This window comes from Bombina bombina, chromosome 2 (genome assembly GCF_027579735.1).
Source record: "Bombina bombina isolate aBomBom1 chromosome 2, aBomBom1.pri, whole genome shotgun sequence".
Classification (NCBI taxonomy): Eukaryota; Metazoa; Chordata; class Amphibia; order Anura; family Bombinatoridae; genus Bombina; species Bombina bombina.
In genome coordinates, this window is record NC_069500.1 from 1146674856 (window position 1) to 1146698568 (window position 23713).

General features: G+C 39.8%; 1 protein-coding gene across 1 annotated transcript in view; it reads right to left on the minus strand.

Annotated features, from left to right (window-relative positions):
• The window catches only part of NEK1 (NIMA related kinase 1), an 827448-nt gene that overhangs the window by 576706 nt on the left and 227029 nt on the right, over positions 1-23713 (minus strand). Inside the window, exon 17 of the mRNA XM_053700237.1 lies at positions 13816-13918. Coding sequence (XP_053556212.1) covers positions 13816-13918 — 103 coding nt within the window. The remainder of the gene's footprint in view (positions 1-13815; positions 13919-23713) is intronic.

Sequence of the window (23713 nt, forward strand, 5' to 3'; positions counted from 1 at the left end):
CGTTTTAAAATAAAACCGTTACTGTCACTTTAAATTTTAAACTGAACACACTTTATTACTGCAAATGTGAAAAAGTATGAAGGAATTGTTCAAAATTCACCAAAATTTCACCACAGTGTCTTAAAGCCTTAAAAGTATTGCACACCAAATTTGAAAGCTTTAACTCTTAAAATAACGGAACCGGAGCCGTTTTTATATTTAACCCCTTTACAGTCCCTGGTATCTGCTTTGCTGAGACCCAACCAAGCCCAAAGGGGAATACGATACCAAATGACGCCTTCAGAAAGTCTTTTCTATGTATCAGAGCTCCTCACACATGCATCTGCATGTCATGCTTCCCAAAAACAAGTGCGCAATAGAGGCGCGAAAATGAGGCTCTGCCTATGATTAGGGAAAGCCCCTAGAAAATAAGGTGTCCAATACAGTGCCTACCGGTTAGTTTACATAATTCCCAAGAATAAAATAATTCCTCAAAGCTATGAAGTATTAAAATATGCTTATATATCAATCGTTTTAGCCCAGAAAATGTCTACAGTCTTAAAAGCCCTTGTGAAGCCCTTTTTTTCTTATGTAATAAAAATGGCTTACCGGATCCCATAGGGAAAATGACAGCTTCCAGCATTACATCGTCTTGTTAGAAATGTGTCATACCTCAAGCAGCAAAAGTCTGCTCACTGTTTCCCCCAACTGAAGTTAATTCCTCTCAACAGTCCTGTGTGGAAACAGCCATCGATTTTAGTAACGGTTGCTAAAATCATTTTCCTCTTACAAACAGAAATCTTCATCTCTTTTCTGTTTCAGAGTAAATAGTACATACCAGCACTATTTTAAAATAACAAACTCTTGATTGAATAATAAAAACTACAGTTAAACACCAAAAAACTCTAAGCCATCTCCGTGGAGATGTTGCCTGTACAACGGCAAAGAGAATGACTGGGGAAGGCGAAGCCTAGGAGGGATCATGTGACCAGCTTTGCTGGGCTCTTTGCCATTTCCTGTTGGGGAGGAGAATATCCCACAAGTAAGGATGACGCCGTGGACCGGACACACCTATGTTGGAGAAATAAGGAATTGGATAATTGTGCTTTATACAAAAAAATCATAACCACCACAAAAACATAATTTATGTAAGAACTTACCTGATAAATTCATTTCTTTCATATTAGCAAGAGCCCATGAGCTAGTGACGTATGGGATATACATTCCTACCAGGAGGGGCAAAGTTTCCCAAACCTCAAAATGCCTATAAATACACCCCTCACCACACCCACAATTCAGTTTAACGAATAGCCAAGAAGTGGGGTGATAAAAAAGTGCGAAAACATATAAAATAAGGAATTGGAATAATTGTGCTTTATACAAAAATCATAACCACCACAAAAAAAGGGTGGGCCTCATGGACTCTTGCTAATATGAAAGAAATGAATTTATCAGGTAAGTTCTTACATAAATTATGTTTTCTTTCATGTAATTAGCAAGAGTCCATGAGCTAGTGACGTATGGGATAATGATTACCCAAGATGTGGATCTTTCCACGCAAGAGTCACTAGAGAGGGAGGGATAAAATAAAGACAGCCAATTCCTGCTGAAAATAATCCACACCCAAAATAAAGTTTAAATGAAAACATAAGCAGAAGATTCAAACTGAAACCGCTGCCTGAAGTACTTTTCTACCAAAAACTGCTTCAGAAGAAGAAAATACATCAAAATGGTAGAATTTAGTAAAAGTATGCAAAGAGGACCAAGTTGCTGCTTTGCAAATCTGATCAATCGAAGCTTCATTCCTAAACGCCCAGGAAGTAGAAACTGACCTAGTAGAATGAGCTGTAATCCTTTGAGGCGGAGTTTTACCCGACTCAACATAGGCAAGATGAATTAAAGATTTCAACCAAGATGCCAAAGAAATGGCAGAAGCTTTCTGGCCTTTTCTAGAACCGGAAAAGATAACAAATAAACTAGAAGTCTTTCGGAAAGACTTAGTAGCTTCAACATAATATTTCAAAGCTCTAACAACATCCAAAGAATGTAACGATTTCTCCTTAAAATTCTTAGGATTAGGACATAATGAAGGAACCACAATTTCTCTACTAATGTTGTTGGAATTCACAACTTTAGGTAAAAATTCAAAAGAAGTTCGCAACACTGCCTTATCCTGATGAAAAATCAGAAAAGGAGACTCACAAGAAAGAGCAGATAATTCAGAAACTCTTCTGGCAGAAGAGATTGCCAAAAGGAACAAAACTTTCCAAGAAAGTAATATAACGACCAAAGAATGCATGGGTTCAAAAGGAGGAGCTTGAAGAGCCCCCAGAACCAAATTCAACATCCAAGGAGGAGAAATTGACTTAATGACAGGTTTTATACGAACCACAGGTTGTACAAAACAATGAATATCAGGAAGATTAGCAATCCTTCTGTGAAAAAGAACAGAAAGAGCAAAGATTTGTCTTTCAAGGAACTTGCGGACAAACCTTTATCTAAACCATCCTGAAAAAACTGTAAAATTCTCGGTATTCAAAAAGAATGCCAAGAAAAAGATGAGAAAGACACTAAGAAATATAAGTCTTCCAGACTCTATAATATATCTCTCTAGATACAGATTTACGAGCCTGTCACATAGTATCAATCACAGAGTCAGAGAAACCTCTTTGACAAAGAATCAAGCGTTCAAACTCCATACCTTAAAATTAAGGTTTTGAGATCCTGATGGAAAAAAGAACTTTGAGACAGAAAGACTGGTCTTAACGGAAGAGTCCACAGCTGGCAATAGGCCATCCGGACAAGATCCGCATACCAAAACCTGTGAGGCCATGCTGGAGCTACCAGCAGGACAAACGAGCATTCCTTTAGAATATTGGAGAATACCCTTGGAAGAAGAACTAGAGGCGGAAAGATATAGGAAGGATGACACTTGTAAGGAAGAGATAATGCATCCACTGCCTCCGCCCGAGGATCCCGGGATCCGGACAGATACCAGGGAAGTTTCTTGTTTAGATGAGAAGCCATCAGATCTATTTCTGGGAGTTCCCACATTTGAACAATCTGAGGAAATACCTCTGGATGAAGAGACCATTCGCCCAGGTTCAACGTTTGGCGACTGAGATAATCCGCTTTCCAATTGTCCATACCTGGGATATGAACCGCAGAGATTAGACAGGAGCTGGATTCCGCCCAAACCAAAATTGATTGATGTATGCCACAGTTGTGACATTGTCTATCTGAAAACAAATGAACAACTCTCTCTTCAGAAGAGGCCAAGACTGAAGAGCTCTGAAAATTGCACTGAGTTCCAAAATATTGATCGGAAATCTCACCTCCTGAGATTCCCAAACCCCTTGTGCCGTCAGATACCCCCACACAGCTCCCCAACCTGTAAGACTTGCATCTGTTGAGATTATAGTCCAGGTCGGAAGAACAAAGAAGCCCCCTGAACTAAACGATGGTGATCTGTCCACCATGTCAGAGAGTGTCGTATAATCGGTTTAAAGATATTAATTGAGATATCTTTGAGTAATCCCTGCACCATTGGTTCAGCATACAGAGCTGAAGAGGTCGCATGTGAAAACGAGCAAAGGAGATCGCATCTGATGCGGCAGTCCTAAGACCTAAAATTTCCATGCATAAGGCTACCAAAGGGAATGATTGTGACTGAAGGTTTTGACAAGCTGATCAATGTTAAACTTCTCTTGTCTGACAAGGACAGAGTCATAGACACTGAATCTATCTAGAAACCTAAAAAGGTTACCCTTGTCTGAGGAATCAATGAACTGATTGGTAAATTGATCCTCCAACCATGAACTTGAAGAAACAACACAAGTCGATTCGTATGAGATTCTTCGAAAATGAGAAGACTGAGCAAGTACCAAGATATCGTAAAAACAAGGAAATATCAAAACCCTGTTCTCTGATTATAGAAAGAAGGGCACCGAGAACCTTTGAAAAAAATTCTTGGAACTGAGGCTAGGCCAAACGGTAGAGCCACAAAACTGGTAATGCTTGTCTAAAAAGAGAATCTCAGACACTAAAAGTGATCTGGATGAATCGGAATATGCAGATACGCATCCTGTAAATCTATTGTAGACATATAATGCCCTTGCTAAACAAAAGGCAGGATAGTCCTACAGTTACCATCTTGAATGTTGGTATCCTTACATAACGATTCAATAATGATAGATCCGGAACTGGTCTGAAGGAATTGACCTTCTTTGGTACAATGAAGAGATAAAATAAAACCCCAGCCCCTGTTCCAGAACTGGAACTGGCATAATTACTCCAGCCAACTCTAGATCTGAAACACATTTCAGAAATGCTGAGCCTTTGCTGTGTTAACTGGGACACGGGAAAGAAAAAAATCTCTTAGCAGGAGGCCTTAACTTGAAGCCAATTCTGTACCTTTCTGAAACAATGTTCTGAAACCAGAGATTGAGAACGGAATTGATCCAAATTTCTTTGAAGAAAACGTAATCTGCCCCATACCAGCTGAGCTGGAATAAGGGCCGCACCTTCATGGGTACTTAGGAGCTGGCTATAGGTTTCTATAAGGCTTGGATATATTCCAAACTGGAAATAGTTTCCAAACTGATACCGCTCCTGAGGATGAAGGATCAGGCTTTTGTTCCTTGTTGTGAGGAAAGGAACGAAAAAGATTATTAGACCTAAATTTACCTTAGATTTTTTATCCTTTGGTAAAAAAGTTCCCTTCCTTCCAGAAACAGTTGAGATAATAATTTATTACCCTGGAAAGAAAGGGAAAGCAAAGTTGACTTAGAAGACATATCAGCATTCCAAGATTAATCCATAAAGCTTTTCTAGCTAAAATAGCTAGAGACATATACCTGACATCAACTCTAATGATATCAAAAGATGGTATCACCAATAAAATTATTAGCATGTTATAGAATAATAATAATGCTATAAAATTATGATCTGTTACTTGTTGCGCTAAAGCTTCTAACCAAAAAGTTGAAGCTGCAGCAACATCCGCTAAAAATATAGCAGGTCTAAGAAGATTACCTGAACATAAGTAAGCTTTTCTTAGAAAGGATTCAATTTTCCTATCTAAAGGATCCTTAAATGAAGTACTATCTGCCGTAGGAATAGTAGTACATTTAGCAGGAGTAGAGACAGCCCCATAACCTTAGGGATTTTGTCCCAAAACTCTAATCTGTCAGATGGCACAGGATATAATTGCTTAAACGATTAGAAGGAGTAAAAGAATTACCCAAATTATTCCATTCCCTGGAAATTATTTCAGAAATAGCATCAGGGAGATTAAACACTTCTGGAATAACTACAGGAGATTTAAAAACCTTATTTAAACGTTTAGATTTAGTATCAAGAGGACCAGAATCCTCTATTTCTAATGCAATTAATACTTCTTTAAATAAAGAACGAATAAATTCCATCTTGAACAAATACAAAGATTTAACAGCATCAACCTCTGAGACAGAAACTTCTGAACCAGAAGAACCATTTATCAGTATCAGAATGGTGATGTTCATTTAAAAATTCATCTGAAAAAAGAGAAGTTTTAAAAGACTTTTATGTAAACTAGAAGGAGAAATAACAGACATAGCCTTCTTAATGGATTTAAAAAATAAAATCTCTTATGTTATCAGGAACACTCTGAAAATTAGATGTTGACGGAACAGCAACAGGTAATGTAACAGTACTAAAGGAAATTTTATCTGCATTAATAAGTTTGTCATGACATGCAATACAAACAACAGCTGGAGAAACAGATACCAAAAGTTTATAGCAGATACACTTAGCTTGGTAGCTCCAGCACCGGGCAGTGATTTTCCTGAAGTATCTTCTGACTCAGTTGCAACGTGGAACATCTTGCAATATGTAATAGAAAAAACAACATATAAAGCAAAATTGATCAAATTCCTTAAATGACAGTTTCAGGAATGGGAAAAAAATGCCAGTGAACAAGCTTCTAGCAACCAGAAGCAATAAATAATGAGACTTAAATAATGTGGAGACAAAAGCGACGCCCATATTTTTTTAGCGCCAAATAAGACGCCCACATTATTTGGCGCCTAAATACTTTTGGCGCCAAAAATGACGCCACATCCGGAATGCCGACATTTTTGGCGCAAAAGAACGTCAAAAAAATGACGCAACTTCCGGCGACACGTATGACGCCGGAAACAGAAAAAAAAATTTGCGCCAAAAAAGTCTGCGCCAAGAATGACGCAATAAAATGAAGCATTTTCAGCCCCCGCGAGCCTAACCGCCCACAGGGAAAAAGTCAAATTTTTTAAGGTAAGAAAAAATGATTGATTCAAATGCATTATCCCAAATATGAAACTGACTGTCTGAAAAAAAGGAATGTTGAACATCCTGAGTCAAGGCAAATAAATGTTTGAATACATATATTTAGAACTTTATAAAAAAGTGCCCAACCATAGCTTTAGAGTGTCACAGAAAATAAGACTTACTTACCCCAGGACACTCATCTACATGTTTGTAGAAAGCCAAACCAGTACTGAAACGAAAATCAGCAGAGGTAATGGTATATATATATATATATATATATAAGAGTATATCGTCGATCTGAAAAGGGAGGTAAGAGATGAATCTCCACGACCGATAACAGAGAACCTATGAAATAGACCCCGTAGAAGGAGATCATTGAATTCAAATAGGCAATACTCTCCTCACATCCCTCTGGCATTCACTGCACGCTGAGAGGAAAACCGGGCCCCAACTTGCTGCGGAGCGCATATCAACGTAGAATCTAGCACAAACTTACTTCACCACCTCCATAGGAGGCAAAGTTTGTAAAACTGAATTGTGGGTGTGGTGAGGGGTGTATTTATAGGCATTTTAAGGTTTGGGAAACTTTGCCCCTCCTGGTAGGAATGTATATCCCATACGTCACTAGCTCATGGACTCTTGCTAATTACATGAAAGAAATAAAGACAGCCAATTCCGCTGAAAAATAATCCACACCCAAAAAATTTAAATTTATAAAGAAAAAAACTGAAAATATAAGCAGAAGAATCAAACTGAAACAGCTGCCTGAAGTACTTTTCTACCAAAAACAGCTTCAGAAGAAGAAAACACATCAAAATGGTAGAATTTAGTAAAAGTATGCAAAGACCAAGTTGCTGCTTTGAAAATCTGATCAACCGAAGCTTCATTCCTAAACGCCCAGGAAGTCGAAACTGACCTAGTAGAATGAGCTGTAATCCTTTGAGGCGGAGTTTTACCCGACTCAACATAAGCATGATGAATTAAAGATTTCAATCAAGATGCCAAAGAAATGGCAGAGGCCTTCTGACCTTTCCTAGAACCGGAAAAGATAACAAATAGACTAGAAGTCTTTCGGAAAGTCTTAGTAGCTTCAACATAATATTTCAAAGCTCTAACTACATCCAAAGAATGCAATGATTTCTCCTTAGAATTCTTAGGATTAGGACATAATGAAGGAACCACAATTTCTCTACTAATGTTGTTGGAACTCACAACCTTAGGTAAAAATTCAAAAGAAGTTCGCAACACCGCCTTATCCTGGTGAAAAATCAGAAAAGGAGATTCACAAGAAAGAGCAGATAATTCAGAAACTCTTCTGGCAGAAGAGATGGCCAAAAGGAACAAAACTTTCCAAGAAAGTAATTTAATGTCCAATGAATGCATAGGTTCAAACGGAGGAGCTTGAAGAGCCCCCAGAACCAAATTAAACTCCAAGGAGGAGAAATTGACTTAATAACAGGTTTTATACGAACCAAAGCTTGTACAAAACAATGAATATCAGGAAGATTAGCAATCTTTCTGTGAAAAAGAACAGAAAGAGCAGAGATTTGTCCTTTCAAGGAACTTGCAGACAAACCTTTATCCAAACCATCCTGAAGAAACTGTAAAATTCTCGGAATTCTAAAAGAATGCCAGGAAAAATGATGAGAAAGACACCAAGAAATATAAGTCTTCCAGACTCTATAATATATCTCTCTAGATACAGATTTACGAGCCTGTAACATAGTATTAATCACAGAGTCAGAGAAACCTCTTTGACTAAGAATCAAGCGTTCAATCTCCATACCTTTAAATTTAAGGATTTGAGATCCTGATGGAAAAAAGGACCTTGCGACAGAAGGTCTGGTCTTAACGGAAGAGTCCACGGTTGGCAAGAAGCCATCCGGACAAGATCCGCATACCAAAACCTGTGAGGCCATGCTGGAGCTACCAGCAGAACAAACGAGCATTCCTTCAGAATCTTGGAGATCACTCTTGGAAGAAGAACTAGAGGCGGAAGATATAGGCAGGATGATACTTCCAAGGAAGCGACAATACATCCACTGCTTACGCTTGAGGATCCCGGGATCTGGACAGATACCTGGGAAGTTTCTTGTTTAGATGAGAGGCCATCAGATCTATTTCGGGAAGTCCCCACATTTGAACAATCTGAAGAAATACCTCTGGGTGAAGAGACCATTCGCCCGGATGCAACGTTTGGCGACTGAGATAATCTGCTTCCCAATTGTCTATACCTGGGATATGAACCGCAGAAACTAGACAGGAGCTGGATTCCGCCCAAACCAGAATTCGAGATACTTCTTTCATAGCTAGAGGACTGTGAGTCCCTCCTTGATGATTGATGTATGCCACAGATGTGACATTGTCTGTCTGAAAACAAATGAACGATTCTCTCTTTAGAAGAGGCCAAGACTGAAGAGCTCTGAAAATTGCACAGAGATCCAAAATATTGATCGGTAATCTCACCTCCTGAGATTCCCAAACCCCTTGTGCCGTCAGAGACCCCCACACAGCTCCCCAACCTATAAGACTTGCATCTGTTGAAATTACAGTCCAGGTCGGAAGAACAAAAGAAGCCCCCTGAACTAAACGATGGTGATCTGTCCACCACGTCAGAGAGTGTCGTACAATCGGTTTTAAAGATATTAATTGAGATATCTTTGTGTAATCCCTGCACCATTGGTTCAGCATACAGAGCTGAAGAGGTCGCATGTGAAAACGAGCTAAGGGGATCGCGTCCGATGCATCAGTCATAAGACCTAGAATTTCCATGCATAAGGCTACCAAAGGGAATGATTGTGACTGAAGGTTTCGACAAGCTGATATCAATTTTAGACGTCTCTTGTCTGTCAAAGATAGAGTCATGGACACTGAATCTATCTGGAAACCCAAAAAGGTTACCCTTGTCTGAGGAATCAATGAACTTTTTAGTAAATTGATCCTCCAACCATGATCTTGAAGAAACAACACAAGTCGATTCGTATGAGATTCTGCTAAATGTGAAGACTGAGCAAGTACCAAGATATCGTCCAAATAAGGAAATACCACAATACCCTGTTCTCTGATTACAGATAGAAGGGCACCGAGAACCTTTGTAAAAATTCTTGGAGCTGTTGCTAGGCCAAACGGCAGAGCCACAAACTGGTAATGCTTGTCTAGGAAAGAGAATCTCAGAAACTGATAGTGATCTGGATGAATCGGAATATGCAGATATGCATCCTGTAAATCTATTGTAGACATATAATGCCCTTGCTGAACAAAAGGCAGGATAGTCCTTACAGTTACCATTTTGAATGTTGGTATCCTTACATAACGATTCAATATTTTTAGATCCAGAACTGGTCTGAAGGAATTCTCCTTCTTTGGTACAATGAAGAGATTTGAATAAAACCCCAGCCCCTGTTCCAGAACTGGAACTGGCATAATTACTCCAGCCAACTCTAGATCTGAAACACATTTCAGAAATGCTTGAGCCTTCGCTGGATTTACTGGGACACGGGAAAGAAAAAATCTCTTTGCAGGAGGTCTTATCTTGAAACCAATTCTGTACCCTTCTGAAACAATGTTCTGAATCCAAAGATTGTGAACGGAATTGATCCAAATTTCTTTGAAAAAACGTAATCTGCCCCCTACCAGCTGAGCTGGAATGAGGGCCGCACCTTCATGTGGACTTAGGAGCTGGCTTTGATTTTCTAAAAGGCTTGGATTTATTCCAGACTGGAGATGGTTTCCAAACTGATACCGCTCCTGAGGATGAAGGATCAGGCTTTTGTTCCTTGTTGTGACGAAAGGAACAAAAACGATTATTAGACCTGAATTTACCTTTAGACTTTTTATCCTGTGGTAAAAAAGTTCCTTTCCCTCCAGTAACAGTTGAGATAATAGAATCCAACTGAGAACCAAATAATTTATTACCCTGGAAAGAAAGGGAAAGCAGAGTAGACTTAGAAGACATATCAGCATTCCAAGTTTTAAGCCATAAAGCTCTTCTAGCTAAAATAGCTAGAGACATATACCTGACATCAACTCTAATGATATCAAAGATGGCATCACAAATAAAATTATTAGCATGTTGAAGCAGAATAATAATGCTATGAGAATTATGATCTGTCACTTGTTGCGCTAAAGCTTCCAACCAAAAAGTTGAAGCTGCAGCAACATCCGCCAAAGATATAGCAGGTCTAAGAAGATTACCTGAACACAAATAAGCTTTTCTTAGAAAGGATTCAATTTTCCTATCTAAAGGATCCTTAAAGGAAGTACCATCTGCCGTAGGAATAGTAGTATGCTTAGCAAGAGTAGAGACAGCCCCATCAACCTTAGGGATTTTGTCCCAAAACTCTAATCTGTCAGATGGCACAGGATATAATTGCTTAAAACGTTTAGAAGGAGTAAATGAATTACCCAAATTATTCCATTCTCTGGAAATTACTTCAGAAATAGCACCAGGAACAGGAAAAACTTCTGGAATAACTACAGGAGATTTAAAAACCTTATCTAAACGTTTAGATTTAGTATCAAGAGGACCAGAATCCTCAATTTCTAATGCAATTAGGACTTCTTTAAGTAAAGAACGAATAAATTCCATTTTAAATAAATATGAAGATTTATCAGCATCAACCTCTGAGACAGAATCCTCTGAACCAGAAGAACCAGTATCAGAATCAGAATGATGATGTTCATTTAAAAATTCATCTGAACAATGAGAAGTTTTAAAAGACTTTTTATGTTTACTAGAAGGAGGAATAACAGACATAGCCTTCTTAATGGATTTAGAAACAAAATCTCTTATGTTATCAGGAACACTCTGAGTATTAGATGTTGACGGAACAGCAACAGGTAATGGAACTTTACTAAAGGAAATATTATCTGCATTAACAAGTTTGTCATGACATTCAATACAAACAACAGCTGGAGGAACAGCTACCAAAAGTTTACAGCAGATACACTTAGCTTTGGTAGCTCCAGCACCAGGCAGCGATTTTCCAGAAGTATCTTCTGACTCAGTTGCAACGTGGGACATCTTGCAATATGTAATAGAAAAACAACATATAAAGCAAAATTAATCAAATTCCTTAAATGACAGTTTCAGGAATGGGAAAAAAATGCCAGTGAACAAGCTTCTAGCAACCAGAAGCAATAAATAATGAGACTTAAATAATGTGGAGACAAAAGTGACGCCCATATTTTTTTAGCGCCAAATAAGACGCCCACATTATTTGGCGCCTAAATGCTTTTGGCGCCAAAAATGACGCCACATCCGGAACGCCGACACTTTTGGCGCAAAAGAACGTCAAAAATGACGCAACTTCCGGCGACACGTATGACGCCGGAAACAGAAAAAAAATTTTGCGCCAAAAAAGTCCGCGCCAAGAATGACGCAATAAAATGAAGCATTTTCAGCCCCCGCGAGCCTAACAGCCCACAGGGAAAAAGTCAAATTTTAAGGTAAGAAAAAATTGATTTATTCATATGCATTATCCCAAATATGAAACTGACTGTCTGAAAATAAGGAACGTTGAACATCCTGAATCAAGGCAAATAAATGTTTAAACACATTTATTTAGAACTTTATATAAAAGTGCCCAACCATAGCTTAGAGTGTCACAGAAAATAAGACTTACTTACCCCAGGACACTCATCTACATGTAGTAGAAAGCCAAACCAGTACTGAAATGAGAATCAGTAGAGGTAATGGTATATATAAGAGTATATCGTCGATCTGAAAAGGGAGGTAAGAGATGAATCTCTACGACCGATAACAGAGAACCTATGAAATAGACCCCGTAGAAGGAGATCATTGAATTCAAATAGGCAATACTCCCTTCACATCCCTCTGACATTCACTGCACGCTGAGAGGAAAACCGGGCTACAACCTGCTGCGGAGCGCATATCAACGTAGAATCTAGCACAAACTTACTTCACCACCTCCACAGGAGGCAAAGTTTGTAAAACTGATTTGTGGGTGTGGTGAGGGGTGTATTTATAGGCATTTTGAGGTTTGGGAAACTTTGCCCCTCCTGGTAGGAATGTATATCCCATACGTCACTAGCTCATGGACTCTTGCTAATTACATGAAAGAAACGTTTTTTAAACACAGTCACAACAACTGCTACAGTCTACTGTGATTGTTACCCTCCTCAAACACGACTTTGAAGCCTTTTGAGCCCTTCAGAGATGTCCTGTATCATGCAGAGGGAAGCTGAATGTCTCTGTCAGTATTTTTATCTGCACAGAAAAGCACTAAAATAGGCCCTTCCCACTCATATTGCAACAGTGGAAAGCTTCAGGAAACTCTAGGCAGAAATCAAACCAGCCATGTGGAAAAAAACTAGGCCCCAATAAGTTTTGTCACCAAACATATATAAAAACGATTAACATGCCAGCAAACGTTTTATATTACATTTTTATAAGAGTATGCATCTCTATTAATAAGCCTGATACCAGTAGCTATCACTGCATTTAAGGCTTTACTTACATTAATCCGGTATAAGCAGCATTTTCTAGCAAATTCCATCCCTAGAAAAATATTAACTGCACATACCTTATTGCAGGAAAACCTGCACGCCATTCCCTCTTTGAAGTTACCTCACTCCTCAGAATATGTGAGAACAGCCATGGATCTTAGTTACTTCTGCTAAGATCATAGAAAACGCAGGCAGATTCTTCTTCTAAATACTGCCTGAGATAAACAGCACACTCCGGTACCATTTAAAAATAACAAACTTTTGATTGAAGAAATAAACTAAGTATAAAACACCACACTCCTCTTACGACCTCCATCTTGGTTGAGGCTTGCAAGAGAATGACTGGATATGGCAGTTAGGGGAGGAGCTATATAGCAGCTCTACTGTGGGTGATCCTCTTGCAACTTCCTGTTGGGAAGGAGAATATCCCATAAGTATTGGATGATCCATGGACTGGACACACTTAACAAGAGAAAATGTGTACACATTTTTGCTCAGGTTTTGTATATTTCCTCACATTTTTCAATGGCATGTGCAGTGCTGCTTCACTATATTTCTAGCAAACTAAGCACTGTGAAACAGCCATGACAATTCACATTAAGTAGGGCTGGATGACTCAGGGAATATTGCCTCTGATTTGTCTTTCTTTTGAATATAAAAAAAGCAGGGGTAATCCAAGAAGCTGTGAAAGAGGTGTGTTTTTGTCAGTTTTAAAGAAAATCTTCAAATGCATAAGAAGAAGCAAACATCATTCCAACCTTGTTTTAAGGTCAGAAGTAATGTAAAGGTAATGGTCACAGACGAAGATTTTTAAGACGTGGGACCTAAGAAGTCTTGTCAGTACTGAGACGCCTCTCAAATCATTTTAGAAAGGCATATTGTAGCTTGAGAACAGTATATCTTACTATGAAGGAGAGACACAAACATTTGTATTTTTTTTTTAAATTGTGTGATTCTTTCCATGCTGTCGAGTTTCTGATCATGAGTTCAACAGTGAGTAGATTAACAGTGTTTATAATCATATATCAGAAGCCAGAGAAAATAAAATTGCGCACAGGATAAACTAAACTAATTATTTCATACCATGTGTCCCTGAGCTCGAGCCTTGTTTAGCATAGCTTCCTGCTTCCTCTGCCAGAACTCTTCCACCTGCCGTGCCTGTTCTGCTGCAACAAACCCTCGATGCCTGCAATGACAAATAACATATACGCATAAATATACATGCATCATAGCCAGCTCTGCTTTAATGTTGTTTATAAAATACTGCAAACTCCATTAAAATTTCTTCTATTTTATTAAACCAGATTAAAGCATGATTTGCAAATGCTTTTAAGTTTTGAATTGATAAACTAATTTTCTGCAACGCTGGAGTAACTAAAACCTAATAAAATATCTATTACTGCATAGTATAAAAATAAAAACAACAACAACTCTGGAATGTACTTTTTCATGATTTATTTCCTTGCTTTTCTTGTAAATTAACCATGAAAAGTATTCCCCTTGCTCAAGAAAGGCAGGAATATATACTGTGGGATTCAGAATCCTGGCAAGGTGATTGCTTTTACAGTACAGCAGATCATATATCAGTCACAGATATAAATGATAACCGCAAATTAAATAAGCTAAATAATGTTCAGGAAGTTTTTTTAAGGGATATATCCCAGAGATACATACAGAAAGAAGCAATCTGCTAGAAACGAAGAACAAAAGCTCAGTAGCTTGTTATATGGCCTGGTTATGACCTGGGAGTAGCTTCTTTTAGTCCTATTGTGCTTTTCACAAAGGAGAACTTTCCTGAAGTAGACAAATGCGAGCAGGCACTAAACGTTTTTAAATGGATTATTCAATAAATTCGTGTTTTTACATTTCATACTGAATTCATATGATGGACAAGGAGACAGGCATGGAGGGAAGCAGTCTGACTCATTCCGCGCCCTCTAGTGGGGCTTATTCATAGACTTGCACATACAGGTAAAGGATCTCTATTTATAGGGTAATGATTTAACCCTTTCCCTAAAAATCAATTAACATTCAATGTTGCCAAGACAAACATGCACATATTAGAATACAACAATAAAAAATATATATAATCCAATATTAAAAACATTAGGATCAACTCCCATGTTAATTGAATATATACTTTCTTCCATTCACAAACAGATAGAGATATGGTGTTACATATAAAATTCCATTCAACTAACGCATATGTACCAATTATATTGATGCTATGGAAAATATATTTTATGTTTAGTATACCAAAAACATATTTGGGTGATATTAGGAGAAAATACATCATATGTCCCTTAGTTAGAAAAAAACAGAATTTATGCTTACCTGATAAATTTATTTCTCTTACAGGTGTATTCAGTCCATGGCTTCATCCTTACTTGTGGGATATTCTCAATCCCTACAGGAAGTGGCAAAGAGAGCACACAGCAAAGCTGTCCATATAGCTCCCCTCAGGCTCCGCCCCCCCAGTCATTCGACCGACGGTTAGGAGAAAAAGGAGAACCATAGGGTGCAGTGGTGACTGTAGTTATTGTAAATTAAATTTGAACCTGACTTAAAAATCAGGGCGGGCCGTGGACTGAATACACCTGTAAGAGAAAGAAATTTATCAGGTAAGCATAAATTCTGTTTTCTCTTACTTGGTGTATTCAGTCCACGGCTTCATCCTTACTTCTGGGATACCAATACCAAAGCAATAGGACACGGATGAAGGGAGGGAACAAGTCAGGTAACCTAAACGGAATGCACCACTGCTTGCAAAACCTTTCTCCCAAAAATAGCCTCCGAAGAAGCAAAAGTATCGAATTTATAAAATTTGGCGAATGTATGCAGTGAAGACCAAGTCGCTGCCTTACAAATCTGTTCAACAGAAGCCTCATTCTTGAAAGCCCATGTGGAAGCCACAGCTCTGGTGGAATGAGCTGTAATACGTTCAGGAGTCTGCTTACCAGCAGTCTCATAAGCCAATCGGATGATGCTTTTCAGCCAGAATGAAAGAGAGGTAGCAGTCGCTTTCTGACCTCTCCTCTTACCAGAATACACAACAAACAAGGATGATGTTTGTCTGAAATCTTTAGTTGCTTTTAAATAGAACTTTAAAGCACGAACCACATCAAGATTGTGCAACAGTCGTTCCGTCTTAGAAACTGGATTAGGGCACAGAGAAGGAACAATGATTTCCTGGTTAATATTCTTATTAGAAACCACCTTCGGAAGGAAACCAGGTTTAGTACGCAAAACAACCTTATCTGCATGGAACACCAGATAGGGTGAATCACACTGTAAAGCAGATAATTCTGAAACTCTTCGAGCAGAAGAAATAGCAACTAAAAACAAAACTTTCCAAGATAATAACTTGATATCTATGGAATGCAAAGGTTCAAACGGAACCTCTTGAAGTACTGAAAGAACTAAATTTAGACTCCATGGAGGAGCCACAGGTCTGTAGACAGGCTTGATTCTAACTAAGGCCTGTGCAAACGCTTGAACGTCTGGTACAGCTGCCAGACGCTTGTGTAACAGAATAGACAGTATTAGAAAGCAGGATGGAGTGAGTGCACCTTAAAAAATGATTATTAAGTAGAGTACAAAAGTGAAAATTTTAATAATAGGCTCTATAACCCTTCTGTGTGATAAAAGTTCCTCCAAACAATTATCAATGTAAAGGGTAAAACGAACAAATGAAGGGGAGCTCAATTTATTGTTTGTAAAGTGATTGTAAAGTGATTTTTTACTGTGTTGCAAAGGGGTATGTGAACAAAGTGTCAAAATATCATAATGTATAACTAGTTACTTATTTTTGTAACGATATAAATTCTTGGAATATAAGGATCTATATAAATAATAGACAGAACTCTGGGGTATTATACAAAATGTCACAATTTATAATGTTTGTAGAATATGTATCGTATACAAATAGGAATAAAATCATATACAATTTTAGCTCATGCGGTTTAAATTTAAAAATACTAAATAAGTAGATTATAAAAAAAGTTAGATAAATACTTGTACAAGAAAATACATATGTATCGCACTGCAGTGGATATAGTGAAGATAATATAAAAACATAATTTATGCTTACCTGATAAATTTATTTCTCTTGTAGTGTATCCAGTCCACGGATCATCCATTACTTGTGGGATATATTCCCTTCCCAACAGGAAGTTGCAAGAGGATCACCCACAGCAGAGCTGCTATATAGCTCCTCCCCTCACATGTCATATCCAGTCATTTGACCGAAACAAGACAAGAAAGGAGAAACCATAGGGTGCAGTGGTGACTGTAGTTTAATTAAAAATTTAGACCTGCCTTAAAAGACAGGGCGGGCCGTGGACTGGATACACTACAAGAGAAATAAATTTATCAGGTAAGCATAAATTATGTTTTCTCTTGTTAGGTGTATCCAGTCCACGGATCATCCCTTACTTGTGGGATACCAATACCAAAGCTTAAGTACACGGATGATGGAAGGGACAAGGCAGGAACTTAAACGGAAGGAACCACTGCCTGTAGAACCTTTCTCCCAAAAACAGCCTCCGAAGAAGCAAAAGTGTCAAATTTGTAAAATTTTGAAAAAGTGTGAAGCGAAGACCAAGTCGCAGCCTTGCAAATCTGTTCAGAGGCCTCATTCTTAAAGGCCCAGGTGGAAGCCACAGCTCTAGTAGAATGAGCTGTAATCCTTTCAGGGGGCTGCTGTCCAGCAGTCTCATATTCTAAGCGTATTATGCTTCGAAGCCAAAAGGAGAGAGAGGTTGCCAAAGCTTTTTGACCTCTCCTCTGTCCAGAATAAACGACAAACAGGGCAGATGTTTGACGAAAATCTTTAGTTGCCTGCAAGTAGAACTTCAAGGCACGGACTACGTCCAGATTATGCAAAAGACGTTCCTTCTTTGAAGAAGGATTAGGGCACAATGATGGGACAACAATCTCTTGATTGATATTCCTGTTAGAAACCACCTTAGGTAAAAACCCAGGATTAGTACGCAGAACTACCTTGTCTGAATGGAAAATCAGATAAGGAGAATCACAATGTAAGGCAGATAACTCCGAGACTCTTCGAGCTGAGGAAATAGCCATCAAAAACAGAACTTTCCAAGATAAAAGTTTAATATCAATGGAATGAAGGGGTTCAAACGGAACTCCTTGAAGAACCTTAAGAACCAAGTTTAAGCTCCACGGAGGAGCAACAGTTTTAAACACAGGCTTAATCCTAGCCAAAGCCTGACAAAAAGCCTGGACGTCTGGAACTTCTGCCAGACGCTTGTGCAAAAGAATAGACAGAGCAGAAATCTGTCCCTTTAACGAACTAGCTGATAAGCCTTTTTCCAAACCCTCTTGGAGAAAGGACAATATCCTAGGAATCCTAACCTTACTCCATGAGTAACTCTTGGATTCACACCAATACAGGTATTTACGCCATATCTTATGGTAGATTTTCCTGGTAACAGGCTTTCGTGCCTGTATTAAGGTATCAATAACTGACTCGGAGAAGCCACGCTTTGATAGGATCAAGCGTTCAATCTCCATGCAGTCAGTCTCAGAGAAATAAGATTTGGATGATTGAAAGGACCTTGTATTAGAAGGTCTTGTCTCAGAGGTAGAGTCCATGGTGGACAGGACGACATGTCCACTAGGTCTGCATACCAGGTCCTGCGTGGCCACGCAGGCGCTATCAGAATCACCGATGCTCTCTCCTGTTTGACCTTGGCAATCAGTCGAGACAGCAGAGGAAACGGTGGAAACACATAAGCCATGTTGAAGAACCAAGGAGCTGCTAGAGCATCTATCAGCGTCGCTCCCGGGTCCCTGGACCTGGATCCGTAACTAGGAAGTTTGGCGTTCTGGCGAGACGCCATGAGATCCAGTTCTGGTTTGCCCCAACGATGGACCAGTTGATGGAGTTCCCACTCCCCCGGATGAAAAGTCTGACGACTTAGAAAGTCCGCCTCCCAGTTCTCCACGCCTGGGATGTGGATCGCTGACAAGTGGCAAGAGTGAGACTCTGCCCAGCGAATTATCTTGGAGACTTCTAAGATCGCTAGGGAGCTCCTGGTTCCCCCTTGATGGTTGATGTAAGCCACAGTCGTGATTTTGTCCGACTGGAATCTGATGAACCTCAGTGTTGCTAACTGAGGCCAAGCTAGAAGAGAATTTAATATTGTTCTTAACTCCAGAATATTTATTGGGAGGAGTTTCTCCTCCTGAGTCCACGATCCCTGAGCCTTCAGGGAATTCCAGACTGCGCCCCAGCCTAGAAGGCTGGCATCTGTTGTTACAATCGTCCAATCTGGCCTGCGAAAAGTCATACCCTTGGACAGATGGACCCAAGATAGCCACCAGAGAAGATAATCTCTGGTCTCTTGATCCAGATTTAGTAGGGGGGACAAATCTGAGTAATCCCCATTCCACTGACCTAGCATGCACAATTGCAGCGGTCTGAGATGCAGGCGCGCAAATGGCACTATGTCCATTGCCGCTACCATTAAGCCGATTGCTTCCATGCACTGAGCCACTGACGGGCGTGTAATGGAATGAAGGACACGGCAAGCATTTAAAAGTTTTGATATCCTGGCCTCCGTCAGGTAAATTTTCATTTCTACAGAATCTATCAGAGTCCCTAGGAAGGAGACTCTTGTGAGTGGTGATAGAGAACTCTTTTCCACGTTCACCTTCCACCCATGCGACCTCAGAAATGCCAGAACTATCTCTGTATGAGACTTGGCAATTTGAAAGCTTGACGCCTGTATCAGGATGTCGTCTAGATACGGAGCCACCGCTATGCCTCGCGGTCTTAGAACCGCCAGAAGTGAGCCCAGAACCTTTGTAAAGATTCTCGGGGCCGTAGCCAACCCGAAGGGGAGAGCTACAAATTGGTAATGCCTGTCTAGAAAGGCAAATCTTAGGAACCGATGATGATCTTTGTGAATTGGCATGTGAAGGTAGGCATCCTTTAAGTCCACTGTGGTCATGTACTGACCCTCTTGGATCATGGGCAGGATGGTCCGAATAGTTTCCATTTTGAATGATGGAACTCTTAGGAATTTGTTTAAGATCTTTAGGTCCAAAATTGGTCTGAAGGTAACCTCTTTCTTGGGAACCACGAACAGATTTGAATAAAATCCCTGTCCTTGTTCCGTCCGCGGAACTGGGTGGATTACCCCCATTAATAGGAGGTCTTGTACACAGCGTAGGAATGCCTCTTTCTTTATCTGGTTTTCTGATAATCTTGAAAGATGAAATCTCCCTTGAGGAGGAGAAGCCTTGAAGTCCAGAAGATATCCCTGAGATATGATCTCCAACGCCCAGGGATCCTGGACATCTCTTGCCCACGCCTGGGCGAAGAGAGAAAGTCTGCCCCCCACTAGATCCGTTTCCGGATAGGGGGCCGTTCCTTCATGCTGTCTTGGGGGCAGTAGCAGGTTTTCTGGCCTGCTTGCCCTTGTTCCAGGACTGGTTAGGTTTCAAGGCCTGTCTGAAATGAGAAACAGTTCCTTCCTGTTTTGGAGTGGAGGAAGTTGATGCTGCTCCTGCCTTGAAATTACGAAAGGCACGAAAATTAGACTGTTTGGCCTTTGATTTGGCCCTGTCCTGAGGAAGGGTATGCCCCTTACCTCCAGTAATGTCAGCAATAATTTCCTTCAAGCCGAGCCTGAATAAGGTCTGCCCCTTGAAAGGAATATTAAGTAATTTAGATTTAGAAGTCACGTCAGCTGACCAGGATTTAAGCCATAGCGCCCTCCGCGCCTGGATGGCGAATCCGGAGTTCTTAGCCGTTAGTTTAGTCAAATGTACAATGGCATCAGAAACAAATGAGTTAGCTAGCTTAAGTGATTTAAGCTTGTCCATAATTTCATCCAATGGAGCTGTGTGAATGGCCTCTTCCAGAGACTCAAACCAGAATGCCGCAGCAGCAGTGACAGGCGCAATGCATGCAAGGGGCTGCAGGATAAAACCTTGTTGAACAAACATTTTCTTAAGGTAACCTAATTTTTTATTCATTGTATCCGAAAAAGCACAACTATCCTCAACCGGGATAGTGGTACGCTTTGCTAAAGTAGAAACTGCTCCCTCCACCTTAGGGACCGTCTGCCATAAGTCCCGTGTAGTGGCGTCTATTGGAAACATTTTTCTAAATATAGGAGGTGGGGGAAAAGGCACACCCGGTCTATCCCACTCCTTGCTAATAATTTCTGTAAGCCTTTTAGGTATAGGGAAAACATCAGTACACACCGGCACCGCATAGTATCTATCCAGCCTACACAATTTCTCTGGAATTGCAACTGTGTTACAGTCGTTCAGAGCAGCTAAAACCTCCCCAAGCAATACACGGAGGTTCTCAAGCTTAAATTTAAAATTAGAGATCTCTGAATCAGGTTTCCCCGGATCAGATCCGTCACCCACAGAATGAAGCTCTCCGTCCTCATGTTCTGCAAACTGTGACGCAGTATCAGACATGGCTCTTACAGCACCAGCGCGCTCTGCATCTCTCCTAATCCCAGAGCGATCTCGCTTGCCTCTCAATTCTGGCAATCTAGATATAACTTCTGACAGGGTATTATTCATGATTGTAGCCATGTCCTGTAAAGTAATTGCTATGGGCGTCTCTGATGTACTTGGCGCCATAATAGCATGCGCCCCCTGAGCGGGAGGCGAAGGTACTGACACGTGAGGAGAGTTAGTCGGCATAACTTCCCCCTCGTCGTCTGGTGATAATTCTTTTATAGATAAAGACTGACCTTTATTATTTAAAGTGAAATCAATACATTTAGTACACATATTCCTATGGGGGTCCACACTGGCTTTCAAACATGATGAACAAGTAGATTCATCTATGTCAGACATGTTTAAACAGACTAGCAATAAGACTGGCAAGCTTGAAACACACTTCACAATAAGTTTACAAGCAATATAAAAAACGCTACTGCGCCTTTAAGAAGCACAAAACCTGTCTCAAGTTGAAATAACAATGAACCAAAGCAGTTATACCAACCAAATTTTCACAGTAAATGTATTAAGTTAGCAGAGCATTGCACCCACTTGCAAATGGATGATTAACCCCTTAATACCCAAAACTGATAAACAATAGAGAAAAAAACGTTTTTTAAAACAGTCAAACACACTGTCACAGCTCTGCTGTGACTGATTACCTCCCTCAATATGACTTTTGAAGCCTTTTGAGCCCTCTAGAGAAGTCCTGGATCATGCAGGAAGAAGCAGGAAGCCTGAGTCTGAATTTTTACTGCGAAAAAAAGCGCTAAAATAGGCCCCTCCCACTCATATTACAACAGTGGGAAGCCTCAGTTAACTGTTTCTATGCAGAAATTAAGCCAGCCATGTGGAAAAATTATGCCCCAATAAGTTTTATCACCAAATGTACGTTAAAAAACGATTAAACATGCCAGCAAACACATTTTTTAAAGAGTATATATCTCTATTAATAAGCCTGATACCAGTCGCTTTCACTGCATTTAAGGCTTTACTTACATTACTTCGGTATCAGCAGCATTTTCTTAGTCAATTCCATTCCTTAGAAAAATATTTTACTGCACATACCTTAGTTGCAGGAAAACCTGCACGCCATTCCCTCTCTGAAGTTACCTCACTCCTCAGAATGAGTGAGAACAGCAAGTGGATCTTAGTTACTTCTGCCAAGATCATAGAAAACGCAGGCAGATTCTTCTTCCAAATACTGCCTGAGAAAAAACAGCACACTCCGGTGCCATTTAAAAATAACAAACTTTTGATTGAAGAAATAATTAAGTATAAAACACCACAGTCCTCTCACGACCTACATCTATGTTGAGGGTTGCAAGAGAATGACTGGATATGACATGTGAGGGGAGGAGCTATATAGCAGCTCTGCTGTGGGTGATCCTCTTGCAACTTCCTGTTGGGAAGGGAATATATCCCACAAGTAATGGATGATCCGTGGACTGGATACACTTAACAAGAGAAACAAGTTTAAAATAAAATAGTCACTGATAAAAGCGGCTGATTGTCAAAAAGACAGGTCTTAAAAAGACAGGTTTTAAAAGTGCCTTTAAAATACACCTTTTGTAAAGTACCTTAGGAAGTAGTGGTTCTCAATACTACTTGTTATGTGGTAGAATCCGTTGAAAACAATAATGTAGGTATTTAGTTTATTGCCTTTAGAACAATCCGGTAATGATGATATGCTATTAGTAATAGCTAGAAATTTTTTTGTGGGTTGCGGTTGTCCCAATACTATCATTCAGTATGGACTGCGGTCTGTTTACCGATCTCTGGTTTTAGATAGAAGGAGGTCTCCTTAGCTGTGGGTCCTGGAAATTTTCTTGGAAATTGTGGTGTCCCAATACTATCAATCAGTATGGACTTGTGTTCGCAGGTAGAGGAGAAATTCTTTATGTTCCAGTGGCAAACTTTGCTCTGTTGTAAGGTACAGATCTCCTTATGCTGTGATGTCCAATGGACTCCGTTGTAAGATGCAGGGATGAAAGATTCAGCAATGTACAGATTCAAGTTCTTGCTGGATCCTTTGCTACAGGTCTGGGTAATTGTATAGCGGCAGTTGGGTTCTAAAGAACCGTTTGGCGGCAAAATTGATTCAAAGTCAGGAGAACCGGCTTTTTTCAAAAGAACCGGCTTTTTCAAAATGACCAGCTTTTTTCTAAATACCGACTTTGTTTGAAGTCAGGTATCTGCCAGTCCGTGTGTTCCTTAAAACAGTGTACAGAGTGTAGCCAGCTCTACGCGTTTCGGCCGTAGCCTTTATCAAGTTCACATACCCCTTTGCAACACAGTAAAAAAATCACTTTACAATCACTTTACAAACAATAAATTGAGCTCCCCTTCATTTGTTCGTTTAACAGAATAGACAGAGCAGATATCTGTCCCTTCAAGGAACTAGCTGACAGACCTCTCTCCAAACCTTCTTGGAGAAAAGACAATATCCTTGGAATCCGAACTTTACTCCACGAGTAACCCTTGGATT